The following is a 14,123-nucleotide window of genomic DNA, read 5'->3' as shown; positions in this document are numbered from 1 at the left end:
ATTATGGAGATACGTTTCTGTCCTTGTCAGTGTTTGTATATTGTTTTTGCCATTCTTCTCATTGGATTTTAAGTGATTTGATGGCCTAGATTTGGTAATGAAGTGTGACCCCTGATAGAGCCTCCCAATGCCAGTGCCCAGTGGCTGCCTCAGAAATAGACCAACATTTGTGGGCCAGTTTCTACTTTACAGCCATGTTTACTGGTCTCATAAAAATCTTGGTCTTTTTCTCTCATTCTGTTTTTGAGGCTCTAAACAACTTCTTCTTCTTCTTCTTCTTTTTTTTTTTTCCATTTAATTGCTTTATTTTATTTTTCAACTTTTATTTTAGATTCAAGGGGTACATATGCAAGTTTGTTACCTGGCTATATTGCATGATGCTGAGGTTTTTCAACCCTTGTGGTTCCCCTCCCTCCTTGACTTTTCTCGAGGACAGTATTCCATAGGAGAACTAACATAGCTCTTAATTTTGCTTTTCAGCTGAGCCTTCTGCTGTCAGTTTCTAAATAAGCAGGCCAGCCGGGCTGTGCACCTAAATGGTCTGTCTGGGAGGAGCAGGCTGAGAAGTCTTGCGGTCTGCAGGACACCGAGGAATCATATGTGGGAATGTCCCCGAGAACCACACGAGCGTGCTGCTCAGTGCTGACTGCAGAATGAAATAGAAGCAAAGTGTTACGGGATCGGTGTTTTCTTTTCTGAAACATCAAAATGCCAAAGATTAATGTGTGATTGGTGATAACTGCCTCATTTAAATGGTCACAAGAAATGTGAAGAGAGCGCTAGGGCAGACACTCAGTGAAATGGTTCTTTGTTAAAGATGTGCAATAAACATAGATTACAATAAGTAGTGCAAAGAACTTTACAGAAATACAGCGAATTAGAAGACCTGTAAGAGTAAGGTTTGCTAAAACGTGAAACACTGTAACACTTTTAACCACTGAGCATTCCACAGTGAAATGTTATTTCCACACTCTTATTTAATGTAATGTTTCTCCTGTCATTTTGAAGTTTAGTTTGGAGTAGATTGGTTGCTTCTGAGGACACATTCTGCCTTCCTGGGAATTTGGGGTGTCATCCTTTTCTCTGTTTGATGTGAGGTAGTTTAAAGATACAAGGACTTTGTGTGAAGCTCCAGCATCTGTGCCACTTGAATTGCTTAGGTGCAGACAGTTCTAAAGCAAGGAGCCGCAGCCTTCTCATCACAGATACATGCGGTGTCTTTAATGAGTATCTTCATGGTATGATAGTGCGTGTTTGTGAGTGCAAAGTACCAATTAAGGTGTCTTAAATTTGGCGCATAAAGGAGAGAAGGAAACCTGATGAGTAGTGTTCCTCCTGAATGAAGGTTCAGGTCACCAGCCTTCTGCACACTGCCTTTGGTTTTAGCAGTTCTTTGAAAAGCAAACACTTTCATGTCCTGTCTATTCATGGAGCTGGCTGTGCTGTGCTGTGGACCAGCCGTGTGGATCTCCAGGTCGGCTACATCTGAATACATTTTACCAGCAAACCTAAGGATGACAAACACTATCCACATCTGAAAACTACCACACCATATCAGGGATCATCAATTATGCATATCTATGAATTTTCCAACAAATTCCTATTTGCTTATTGGATTGGTTTTGCCACCGATGTTAAGGCAGCCAGCTTCTTAGTTCAAAAAGAATTCTGAGTTATTCAAACACTAGTCTAGAGGTGGACACTGTCAGGGGTTCTGGAATGGGACCAGGGGACCTTTTGGTGCAGTAGGTGCCTGTAACTCATTAAACGTACTGAGGCAGCACTTCTGCGGGGTGCAGATGGGTTACCTACCCTGATTGTTGTCATTTGTAACAGGTCACTTCCTTTTCACTCAGTTTAAATTGGTGATGGACGTTGCTTGATCGAGCTTATTACTCTCTATTTTGAGAAGGTAGAAGGTAAGAGGGCCCATATTCATTCTTTGCCATGAAATGAATGAATTAGGAAGATTGTATTTACTTAAGTGTTTTTTAAATACATGTTTAATGAAATAAACTGTAAAATACCCAGTTTTGTGTATTATATGTACATTTGATTTTTAATAGCCTTTCCAAAGAAATGAGGGCATGATTATTGTACAGTAAGTACTGTGACTGATTTAATTTGATGTACAGCGTGGAGTGTGTTCTTATAAAAATATTTAATGACATTGGTTCTTGTGTTTTGATCTTTTATTTCTGAAACACTCAAACACCTTACAAAGTGCTGAGTAGGTAATAGTGACCCAACTTGTTTGCTAAATGATTATTTGTTTAAATCTGTACAGTTTCAAGTGTTCACTTATACAAAGAGTGTATATACTTTCAAATAATTTAAAATGCTTTATATTATTTGGCTAGAAATTGCTGTTTTTAATAAATGTGAATTTTTTAAAAATAAAGATTTTTGCTTCCTACCTTGTCCTCATGTGTCTGATATGTGTGTGGTGGATTCCTTGAGGAAAATTTCTTTAATTAAAATTTTAATTGAGATAACTTGTATCAGACTCACGTGCAGTTTTAAGAAGTAATACAGATAGATCCCATGTACCCTTTGCCCAACTTCCCCCAATGGTAACATCTTGCAAAACTATAGCACAATATCACAATCAGGCTAGTGACATTAATATACTCTATCAATCTGACTCAGATTTTGCCAGTTTTGCGCTGTATAAATTCCTTTGGCAAGAAAATTACTGTGGCAAGACATTTTTGAAGCATCTTAATGCTTCATTAGTTAAAAGACATTTTAACTTTTTCTTTGTGAAACTGACAATTTCATGAGTACTGTCAGCATAGTACTGACATACATAGTTGTATTGAAATTTAGTAGTATTGTATTCTTCCATCCATTTTCCAAAAATATTTGTATTTTTTCCTCTGGTTTAACAACACCATATCTTTAAATTTGCTTCTGCTGTTATAAGTAAGACAACTTATAACTGCCAACCACAGTTGAATGTTTGGCATATAGCTTCCAGATTTTTTTCTATCTATATTCTAAAATAACTTTTCTTACAAGATTGGGCACTTTTACACATGTTAAAGGAAATCAAGTGGGTTTTAACAGTGTATACAAACATACCCATACATATTCTTTTGCTGAACTATTTGAAAGGAAGTTGTAGTCATTGTGACACTTTACCGTTAAATTATACCCTAAATAATTCAGCATCTGTTTCCAAAGAATAGGGACATTCTCCTACATAACCCAATGCCATTATCACACCTAAAAAAGAAATTCAGTAGTATCTAATATGAAGTCCATAGTTCAGCTTCCCTGATTGTTTCCCCAAAATGTTTCATAGCTTTTCTTTATCCTGGGTTCAAAGTTTTAGTTGGTTGTCATATCTCTTTAGTTCCTTTTAGCTTAGACAACTACTCTTAGAGTTTTCATATGCTTATTTTCTTGACATTGACTATTTTTTTTTAAAGGAAGAGTCTAAGGCCAGCTATCTTATAGATTGAATCACAGTCCGGATGGTCGTGTTTCCCATTAGTAAATTCAGAAACCCTAACATTGCAGGGTATACCTTCTCACATACATGGAGCAGTTGCCAAGATAGATGTGCTGGTCCATAAGAAAACAAAACTAAAAATCCGAGTATGACCTGCAGCAGTGGCGATCCCTGCCCCCGCCCCCAGCCCCGGATATATGGCAGTATCTGAAGACATTTTGGTTGTGACTGGTGTGTGTGTGTTAGGGGTGGGGTATTACTGGCTTCTAGCGCATAGAGACCAGGGATGCTGCTGAACATCCTGCAATGCACTGGATAGTCCCGATCACAAAGAATCAACTGGATCTAAATGTCAGTGGAGCAGAGGTGGCGAAATCCTGCTATATAGAATAGCGAGTCCCAGTCCCCAGCACTTGCTGTTCCCCTCACCTGCGTTAGTTGTCTTTGTACCTGACGTATGATGTATTTTCCTTGCTTGTTTTTTGTCTTCCCTACCAACCGAGATCACAAACTCCTTGGGAAAGGAATTTTTTTCATATGCAGCACCTAGAACAGTGTCTGCAGAAGATGCTCAGTAAGTGTTGCGTGACTTCATTGTCCAAGTCATGCAGCCTTCCCCACATCATCCCGTTACCACCAAGTCCTGTGCATTTTCTATCCCAGACAGCTCTTTAATTTTTTCCCTCTGTTTTTCCAATACCATTGCCCTGGGTCAAGGCCCTCATTTTCAATCCCTCCTTGGAATATTGAAATATCTTTCTTGCAAGAGCCCAGTCATATTAACAGCTCCGCGCCCCCTTACTCCTGGAATATAAAGCTCTGAACTCCGGAGGGCACAGTGGGTCTCAGGGGAGCCCCTGCCCGTGCTCCAGCCTCATCTCCTTACTGCTGCTCCTCTGTATCTATTGTGGTCCTTGAGAACAAGCAACGGAAGATAATCACTGTCTAATTTGAGCAGTAAAGGACTTTAGTGGGAGGATATGGGGGGACAGACTGGAGGCTGGAGAACCAGAGGAATGAGAACAGGAAGCACCATGTGGCCCCCTTTTTTTTTTGTCCGAAGCAGGAAGCGTTGGTTCAGACTGTCTCCACTGCTGTGGCCGAGCCTGGACTTGGAGTCACTGCAATTGCTTTCATCTTGGCCAGGCTGGCTAACTCCCCATGGGGCATGTGTGTGTGTCTGTGCATGTGTGTCTGGTTTTCCATGCTTTGAGTGCTGGAATAGAGGAGGAGGATTTCAATGTATTGCCTCTCAGCTACAAATCCACCCTTGTCCTACCTTGAGATTCTGGAGCTGGACCCTGCAAACGTTTTTCCTTTACCAGCTGGTGCAGTGCTAGGCTTTGTAGGATGCTGGAGGTATGCTGTGAGGCCCAAGGGAAGGGATCCCTTTCTGTTTCTGGTGTGTATGTGTTTCCTTCCTCATTGTGGCTGTCAGCAGAGTGGCATTCACTCTCCAGTGAGTTTTCTTGGCCTCCTAGCAGGAAGCTTCTTGTGAACCAGCTTCAGCGCCCTGGCAGCCACTTCCTGTGCACTAGCACCTTTCTGAGAGAGGGAGAGAGAGAAGGGGAGAGCTGCACTCTGCACTTGCTGGTCTTTAATTGAATTAAATTTAAATTGAGTTTTACAATTCTTTTCTACCCTTTTTAGAATTAACTTCTTAATAGTTGACATTTCACTGTCCCTGTACGAATCGTTGGTGTGGTTTCTGACAGGACCCTGACTGATGTAACTTTTTTTAGTTTCTGCGGTTGGAGGCAGGATTTCTGCCTCTTGTTACTAAAAGCTCACAAGGGCGATTCCCTCCCATAAAGGAGGACGGGGTTGGACACCCAAAAGAGGAGACCTGCCTATCACATCTGCACGTGCTATAACCTTGTGTCTGTCCTCGATGGCGGCTTCTCTGTGTCTCCGCACATGCCGTTGCCTCTCCCAGGGGCTCCCAACAGGCACCGGACCCCCAAATCCTCTTCATTCTGCAGCCCAGCTGAAAAACGGCTTCTCGTGGCCCCTCCCCTCGCCCCTGAGCCTCGGTCCTTTGCTTCCACTGCGCTTCTGCTGTAAAACAACATCCTTGCCTTGCTGTGCTTGCTTCTCTGATCCCCGAGTGCAGACAGCCTGTTCCCCCTTGTCTCCTGAGCACATGGTGGGTGCTCAGTGTGTATTTGTTTTGTTTTGCTTTTATTTATTATTTTGAATAGAGACAAGGTGGCACCATGTTGCCTAGGCTGGTTTCGAACTCCTGAGCTCAAGCAATCCCTCGGCCTCGGCTTCCCAAGGTGCTGGGATTACAAGTGTGAACCACCACACCCAGCCAGTGTATGTTTGCTGTATGGCCTAATCGAGCGCACTGGAAGAGGCTTCATTTCCCTTGGAGGACTCACGGATTAATTACCCACCCGAAAATTCTTACATGTAACCTACTGGGTTAGTATTGTTGATGAACAGCCTAACTTAGTTCATTTTCATTTTTAGGAGAAGACCCTTTTTCTACCAAGTCATTGAAGACAACATGATATTGTGTCAGAGAGAATTTGTTCCGTCAGCAGTGTGGGGTTCTGGGAGGGGTCAAAGGTGTGGGGCAGAGAGGGGATTACAGGTTGAATTGTGAGCAGACACCTTAACCCCTGGTGTCTCAGAATGTGATATTGTTTGGAAACAGGGTCGTTGCCAATGTCATTAGTTAAGATGATACACTGGAGTAGAGTGGGCCCCGAATCCATTTGACACAGACATGCATACCAGGAGAACAGCATGTGAAGGCAGCCACCAAGCAGAATGCCAGCAACTGGACAGGGCTGGCACGGATCTTTTCCCAGCACCCTGAGGGAGCGCAGCCCGCCGACACCTTGATGGTGGACTTCTAGCTTCCAGAACTTGAGACAGGAAGTTCTGTTGGTGAAGCCACTCAGTGTGCGTGGTATTTTGTTATAACAGCCTCAGCAAACTAATAGACTGGGACCTGGATTTTCCAGTTCCTGGCCAGCTGGCTCCTTTCATTACTTCCTGCACAGTCTATGAGGTGCTGTTACTCACTTTTCCTTATGAAAATAGCCTGAGTGGCCGGGCGCGGTGGCTCAAGCCTGTAATCCCAGCACTTTGGGAGGCTGAGGCAGGTGGATCACGAGGTCAGGAGTTGGAGACCAGCCTGGCCAAGATGGTGAAACCCCATCTCTACTGAAAATACAAAAATTAGCCGGGTGCGGTGGTGGGCACCTGTAATCCCAGCTACTCAGGAGGCTGAGGCAGGAGAATCGCTTGAACCCAGGAGGTAGAGGTTGCAGTGAGCCAAGATCACGTCACTGCACACTCTAGCCTGGGCGACAGAGCAAGACTCTGTATCAAAAAGGAAAAAAAAAAAAAAGAAAAAGAAAATAGCCTGAGAACTCATTCTGTCCAGTCTTTGATAATAGCCCGCGCAGGGCGGCAGTTACAATAGAAGATGGAAATCCTATTTCTGTGTGAAATCCCCTGGTTTTCAAATGTTGGCAACAAAATATTTTAAAACAGGTGCTGACCAAAGAAAACGCCCCTGTGAGGCCACCTGTTTACAACCTCTGCATTCGTGGAATCACGTTGTGAGAAGTTGTGTGAAGGGAGGAGGATCAGGGAGAGGATGACCGACAGATAACAAGATAATAACAAGCCACTGATAATAACAGTGCTTAGACTCATAATACTAAGCGCTGTTCTGAGTGCCTTATCTACGTCATCTTGTTTAATCCTTATTATAATCCTTATTATACCCTGTGAGGTGTGTTCTGTGATTGTCCTCATATTACAGAGGAGGAAACTGAGTCACAGAGGGCTCATTCCCTTGCCCAAGGCCACACAGCTAAGTGTTCGTACCAAGTCCCAAACCCAGGGCTGATTCCAGGGCACGTGCACCTCCTTCCAGTTCCGCGTGGAGAGGGCATGGGGCTATGGGTTGGGGAGCCTCGGGGCTGGGGCTAAGAGACAGTAGCACGCTAGGGATGACTTGTGTGTTGCTGAGATCCACTTGGGAGCTTCTATCTTTGATGTGTGGTAAGGACAGGGCTTTCTGTGCACCCTGAACATAGGTGTGGAACTAACCAGGCACTCAAACTTTGTGGCTATATAAAGGGATGCTACCACAGTAGTCATTGATGGCTCATTACCTTGCAGCAAAGGAACTATTGTGTGTTAGCCAATGACAGCATTCACCAGCAAAGTCAGGCTAAGCAAGTGACATGTAGTGCCGTGCCTGAGACAGCCTGACTGTCCTAGTCCCAGCTCAGCTGCACAGGTGACGGTTTGGGGGTGAGGACAAAGCATTAAGTGGAGGTTGGTGGCAGACAGTGGGAGAGCCTCAGGGAGAAGGGCCGTGAAGGCAGCACTTGGGTGTCACTGTTCACAGTAGAGAATGGCTAATTACTAGAGGAAGGGTCCCCTCCGCTCCCCTCCCATTCCCTCTCCTTCCCTCTTCTCCCCTCTCCTCTCTTTTCAGACAGGGTCTCACTCTGTAGCCGAGTCCAGAGAGCAGCGGTGTGAACACAGCTCTCCGCAGCCTTGACCTCCTGGGCTCAGGTGATCCTCCCACCTCAGCCTCCCAGGTAGCTGGGACTACAGGTGCACACCACCATGCTAATTTTTTGTAGAGATGGGATTTTGCTCTGTGGGCCAGTCTGGTCTCCAACTCCTGACCTCAAGTGATCTGCCTGCCTCAGCCTCCCAAAGTGCTGGGATTCTGGGTATGAGCCACTGTACCTGGCCTGGGTTTTTTTTTTTTCTTTTTTGTGAGACGGCCTCACTCTGTCACCCAGGCTGGGGTGCAGTGGCGCAATCTTGGCTCACTGCAACCTCCGTGCGTCTTGGGCTCAAGCCATTCTCATGCCTCAGCTTCCCGAGTAGCTGGGATTACAGGCATGCACCACTACACCCAGCTAAGCTTTGTATTTTCAGTAGAGGTGGGGTTTTGTCATGTTGCTCAGATTGATCTCTAAGTCCTGGCCTCGAGTGATCTTCCCACCTTGGCCCCCCAAATTGCTCGGATTATAGGCGTGAGCCACTGCACCTGGCCAGCTCTGGGGTTTTCTACACTGTCTTGGTTGAGGCTGGAGTTCAGGTCATTCTGGGAAGTTTGCAGGTGTCCTGAGGTTGTATAAAATCATCCCCTAGGGGGCTGCCCAGCTCAAGTCTCCTATTTCTAGAAACAGCTGCCCCTACTCGTGCTCTGAGATCAGCTGGGAGCCATTTACAAGACGTAACCCCACCTGCTCTTACTGCACTGGATTGGACCAAGCGTGGTCTCCTGATTTAATCAAGGCCAACTGCAGAGACCACTGGGGTGTTTTTGAGAGTGATTGGGAGACAAAGCCGTGTGACCTGAGATGCGTAGAAAACGTCTCCAGGACAAGATGAGTGTCGAAGGCTGAGAGGCAGAAAGTCGGGGTCTGCAGCCTCTCCCAGCATTTCCGAGATCCACTGCATCTTCAGTTCAGGTCAGTGTTCTTATCTCCAGATGACACATTTTTCCCTTTTGTTTTAGCTATGCAAGTTGGTAACTGTTACCAGTGACCCCACGTGTCCCACCCAGTTTCTGGGGGGAGCTGGCATGTGCGTCCTTTCGAGCTCTCAGTCACCCACCAGTTTCGGGCACTGGGTTTGGGCCGGTACGGGTTTGCCATCTGGGTTTCCCTCTGGCTTGGCAGGGGTGGATAAACTGTGATGAGTTCAGGGTTGGAGAGAGCCTCTGGGGTCGTGCAGGAAGCGTGGGGGATCCGGGCACTGGGCCACATGTAGCCTCGCCTCTCTCAGCCTCAGGAGGAGGCGCTGTGTTCTGGGGTGGTGCCCAGAGGCTCCAACACCAGGAGGAACGGCTAGACCCCCCCAAGGCTGATGCATGATTTGTGCCAAGTCAGCAGCAGCTGGGAGGCCGGGACTGGCCTCCAGAGCTCCCTGGAGTGGGGTGGGGGTGGGTAGGCGCCGTGCAACAAGGTAGGATAAGGGCAGTAGCACCTGGAGAGGCCTTGAGTCTTTGAGATGCCCTGGAGTGGTGGTGGGGGTGGTCATAAACATACTCATATTATCACCACAGTGATGTCACTTTGTAGTCGAATAGGCTGGAATGCCAGTCTTTACCATCACGTACTGGTGCGTGATCCTGGGCGAGTCCTTTAACCTCTCTGCATCCCCGTGTCCTTGAGAAAATACTGCCCGCGTCCTGGAGCCACAGGAGCTAGAGCCTGCACAGTGCTTACACTAGGCCCCGCCTGGTTTGTGCGCAGGCTCAGTAACCACAGGGAGCGTCGTGAGGAGAAAGGCCTGAGGAAGCTGAAGGGGCTTTGCCTTAGCAGCTCAAGGAAGTGCAGACACTCAGCCTTCCTGATTGTCTCACAGACCCTTCCCAGTAGCTGCCCAGACGTGAAGGAAGGCCCAAGCTCACAGTAATTGGAGTGACACTTACTGAGTGGCTCCTACGGTTCAGACCCTGTTCTAGGGACTGTATGTGCATTAACTAATTTAATACTCCCGACTCTGTGCTGATAGTTGCTAGTTTTAGGCCCCTTTTACAGATGAGGAAACCGAAGTATAAAGCTACTTGCCCAAGACCACACAGCCAACAAAAGACAGAGCTTGGCTGTGAGCACAGTCGTTGTCCTAAGTCAAGGCCAGTACTGCGAGTCACAAAAGGACAGAGTGAGTGACCGTAGAAGCAGGCAGGACAGGCACTGATATGTCACTGAAATGACAACTTGCTTCGGTGCTGTCAGGTCAGGGCTATCAGGCGTTTTCTGTGCTCAGCCCCAGACTCTGTCAGCCCTCCTGCCAAAAACGTGTATTTCAAACCAAGGAGCTACAACAGGTCCCAAATTACAAACCAACTCTCATAGAACGTCAGTAGGTCTTTGGAGTTTTTTTTCCTGGAGCTCCCAAGGTCTCCACCTTCCCAAGACATTTGGTGGACGCCAGAAAAGCCCCGCCCTAAAACCAGAGTTGAGAGAACATCTTCCTCAGGTACTTGTTGTCCATCAGTGATGTACTGACCGCCTCTGCGAAGTTTTCCAGATCAGGGATGGTCACGTAATTCAGGAGCCTGTTCATTTTCCCCAGAAGGACCCGGATCTTGCAGGCTGTTGGGCCGGGCTCTGCCTCCAGGATGGTTTTCTTCTGCATTTCACTGAGCACCTCCGGGATCACAAACTGCGGGGATGCACAGAGGACTGGGTGAGAATGCACGCTGCCTGAGCGCCGTGCCCCAGACCCAGGCTGGGCCTCCTGTGGCCAGGACCAAGTGTTCCCTGAGCCTTCACCCGAGAAAGCAGATCTGTGTTCTCAGCCCCACCACCTGCCACCTTCCTGCTGCTTCCAAATACACTCGCTTGGCTGGTATTGTGGTCATGTGGACCATGGTGATGTGGGCTGAGGCCACACCCATGCCTGGCCCTAAACCTGAGGGAAAGCAGCTCTGGTGGCCTGGCGCGGCCTGCCCTCCGAAGGCCATGCTCTCCTGGGGCTGCCGGGATTCTCCCCATGGGGTCCCGACCATGGGGCTCTGCAAGGGCTGGGATGCCTCACAGTGGCTGCCTGTGAGCCCCGCCTCCGCCTTAGGCTCCTTGGGAGTGTATCTGGGTTTTGTTTAGATGAAGGCCTGGCCCAGGGAGGCCGCCTCTATGCCAAGTTCTGCCTGGGTCTGCAGCCCGCAGAAGACAGAGGACAGAGTCTCCTGGAGGGGATAAGATAGGACGATACCCGTGTGCTCCATTCCTATGCATATGAAATGTCTTCACACAATATTGTTATTGTTTTAGCCACACAATAACCTATGGCCATCTTATAGAAGACTATGGGCTCAGACCACAGGCTAGCGTCACCCAGGAGGTACAGCGGCTGGGCATGGAGGGGTCTGTTCTTCCCCGGGCACACTACTGCCCACCTGGGCTGACCCTGTGCCAGGCTCTGTCTCCTTTCTTTGGCTCTGATTAGTTACACTGGTGCTGATTTGCTTCATTTGGGACACGTGTTGCACAGGCACAGCTGCCCTTCCCCGGGACTCTAGCTCTCCAAGGCTTCAGGCCCCCTGGTCTGTCTGCCCACAGCAGCCCTTCCTGCAACCTCGCTGGGCACTGCCTTCCTGTCCCCGCCCTCCTCCCTTCACCATTCAAAGGCCAGTGCCCCAAGCCCTCATGCTGTCCAGCCCCAGCTGGTCCCGGGCGTGGCAGGAGTGCAAATGGCCACTTGGGCTTGGTAGTGCTGGCCTCCTCTTCACTGGATTGGCTGCTCTGAGAAATCCAGGATAGGCAAGGATGCTGGGATGTCGTTATTCACCTGCAAAATAGGAGGCCTTGCCAGGCGAGGGAACCTGGGGGCGGCCAGCAGGCCAGGCCTGTTTGGAACTTTCCCAGTTTTAGCACTCAAAGTCCCATGTCCCAGGAAACTCCTCAGTCCTGAGCAAACTGGCGTGTCTGGTCACCCGAAACCTAGCACACTCCCTCCTTTCTTCTCAGCTACTCTGCACACAGCTGCATCTATTCTGCTGGAGTCTGCTGTCATCAGCCCACTTCTCCATCTGTCTCATTCCCAGGGGACATGTCCATCCATCTGCCTGCCAAGGCAGTCCTGCTCCCAGGGGCCCTGGGCACCTCTCTGGGTGGGGGGCCTGTAAAGTGGAGTCTTCCATGTGGAATAGCCTGGGGGAGCTGAGCAGGAAGAGAACCTTGCTTAGGCCTCTCTGGGGGAGCCAAGGACACCCTCATTCCTTTCCTTGACTCTGGTCCTCAGGAAGGGTCTCAGGAGCCCGCCTTCTTCCCCCATTACAGTTGGAGTTCCAGGGGTCCAGCCTCACCATTTGGAGTAGGTGGAACTGTGTCCCCCAAAAGTGATGTCCAAGTACTAACCCCAGTGCTGGGGAACGTGAGCTTATTTGGAAGCAGGGTCTCTGTGGATGTGATTCAGTTAAGGCTCTCAGGATGAGCTCCTTCTGGATTTAGGGTAGGCCCTAGATCCAACTACTGGTGTCCTTTTAAGAAAAAGGAGAAGGAGGTTTGACACAGACACACAGAGGAGAAGGCTGTGTGAAGGTGGAGGCAGACACTGGAGTGATGCTGCCACGAGCCAAGAACACCAGAAGTCATCAGAAGGTGGGAGAGCAAGGAAGGGTCTCCCACTGGAGCCTCTGGAGGACGGTGGCCCCACAGACACCTTGAGCTCAGACTTGGCCCAGAACTGTGAGAGAACAAACTTCTGTTGTTTCAGGCCTCCTAGTTTCTGCTGATTTTTCCAGCAGCCCTAGGAAACAAATACAGCATTGGTCGTCTCCTGCCTGCCTGGGCAGTGTGCCTCGAACTTCCAGGGGCTCATCTGTCTAGAGAAGAGTGGGTTTGGGGAGGAGGGAAGAGGACACAGCAGCAGGCCTGGGGACACAGATTCCCCCTTGTTTCTGGCCCTGACTTCTGACATGGCCGCTGCGAGTGTCAAGTGAGATAATGCAGCATGACATCTGTGTTTTATTCTCAGGATCATATCCTGAGCTCAAGTGACCCTCCTGCCTCAGCATCCCAAGCAGCTAGGGCTACAGGTGCGAGAGCCACCACGCCCAGTGAATTGTATTCATTTATTTACTTATTTATTTTCTGAGACAGGGTCTGGCTCCGTCACCCAGGCTGGAGTGCAGTGGTGTGATCTCGGCTCCCTGCAACCTCTGCCTCCTGGGTTCAGACAATTCTCCTACCTCAGTTTCCCGAGTAGCTGGGATTAAAGGCATAAGTCACTGGGATCAGCTAATTTTTTTGTATTTTTAGTAGAGACGGGGTTTCACCAGGCTGGCCAGGCTGGTCTCGAACTCCTGGCCTTAAGTGATCCACATGCCTCGGTCCTCCAAAGCACTGGGATTACAGGCATAAGCCAATGCACCTGGCCCATACCCAGTTAATTTTAAAAATTTTTTGTGCAGAAGGGTTCTTGCTATGTTGCCCAAGCTGGTTTCAAGCTGCTAGGCTCAAGGGATCCACCTGTCTCGGCCTTCCAAAATCCTGGGGCAACAGGTGCAAGTCATTCTTCCCAGGCTAGCCTGAGCATTTTGATGTGAATTTCCTCAGAGCTTAAGCTCACAGTGCTGGGAACTTGCATGAATGCATTTGTGTGTACTTAAACATCAGGTAAAGCAAAGTGGCCTTGTTTTTATACAGGTTGGCATACGTAGAACAAGCCTGGAGGCCTGTGGCAGGGGCCAGTCTAAGCCAGCAGTGGCCTTTGTACAGGTGGGCACCCCACCTGGTGGACGGTGTGGGGAGTCATGACCTTACCTTGTACCTGGTGCCCAGGTTTAAACAAATCCGCTTCTGTTCATAGGTGAAGCAGAAGATGATCTTATCCTGGCTCCTTATTTGTACCTGGATGTACTCATTGATTTTCAAGGAGATGGGCTGGAGAGGGGGTGCATGGACATGGATGTTCAAATTCCACCAGTTCCAGGCCTTCTGACGTTCGTCTTTGGGGAAGTAGTAGCCCAGGTTGGAGCTCAGGTTCAACCTGCACCAAGAGAAAGCATGTCAGGCAGCCAGGGCGCTCAGCCCTGGGCCTCTGCTCCTCCTCCTCTCCTTCCCTTTCTTTTTCCCCACTTGGCCACAGAAAGCCTGACAGGGACTTGATGGGTAGGAGAAGCTCCAATATGGACAACCAGCCCAACACCAGGCGCTGTCCTCTG

At 48.5% G+C, this 14,123-nt stretch overlaps 2 protein-coding genes across 2 annotated transcripts in view; one reads left to right on the top strand and one right to left on the bottom strand.

Annotated features, from left to right (window-relative positions):
• Positions 1 to 2,421, top strand: part of COG3 (component of oligomeric golgi complex 3) — a 79,802-nt gene extending 77,381 nt beyond the window's left edge. The window contains exon 24 of the mRNA XM_011974594.1: positions 481 to 2,421. Within this exon, the coding sequence (XP_011829984.1) occupies positions 481 to 510 (30 nt within the window). The 3' untranslated portion in view covers positions 511 to 2,421. The remainder of the gene's footprint in view (positions 1 to 480) is intronic.
• Positions 2,422 to 10,237: 7,816 nt separating this feature from the next.
• Positions 10,238 to 14,123, bottom strand: part of ERICH6B (glutamate-rich 6B) — a 78,356-nt gene continuing 74,470 nt past the window's right edge. The window contains exon 14 of the mRNA XM_011974593.1: positions 10,238 to 10,621. Coding sequence (XP_011829983.1) covers positions 10,403 to 10,621 — 219 coding nt within the window. The 3' untranslated portion in view covers positions 10,238 to 10,402. The remainder of the gene's footprint in view (positions 10,622 to 14,123) is intronic.

Source organism: Mandrillus leucophaeus, unplaced genomic scaffold (assembly GCF_000951045.1).
Source record: "Mandrillus leucophaeus isolate KB7577 unplaced genomic scaffold, Mleu.le_1.0 Scaffold147, whole genome shotgun sequence".
NCBI lineage: Eukaryota > Metazoa > Chordata > Mammalia > Primates > Cercopithecidae > Mandrillus > Mandrillus leucophaeus.
The sequence above is the reverse complement of the archived record's forward strand: the minus strand, read 5'-3'. Positions and strand labels throughout refer to the sequence as shown.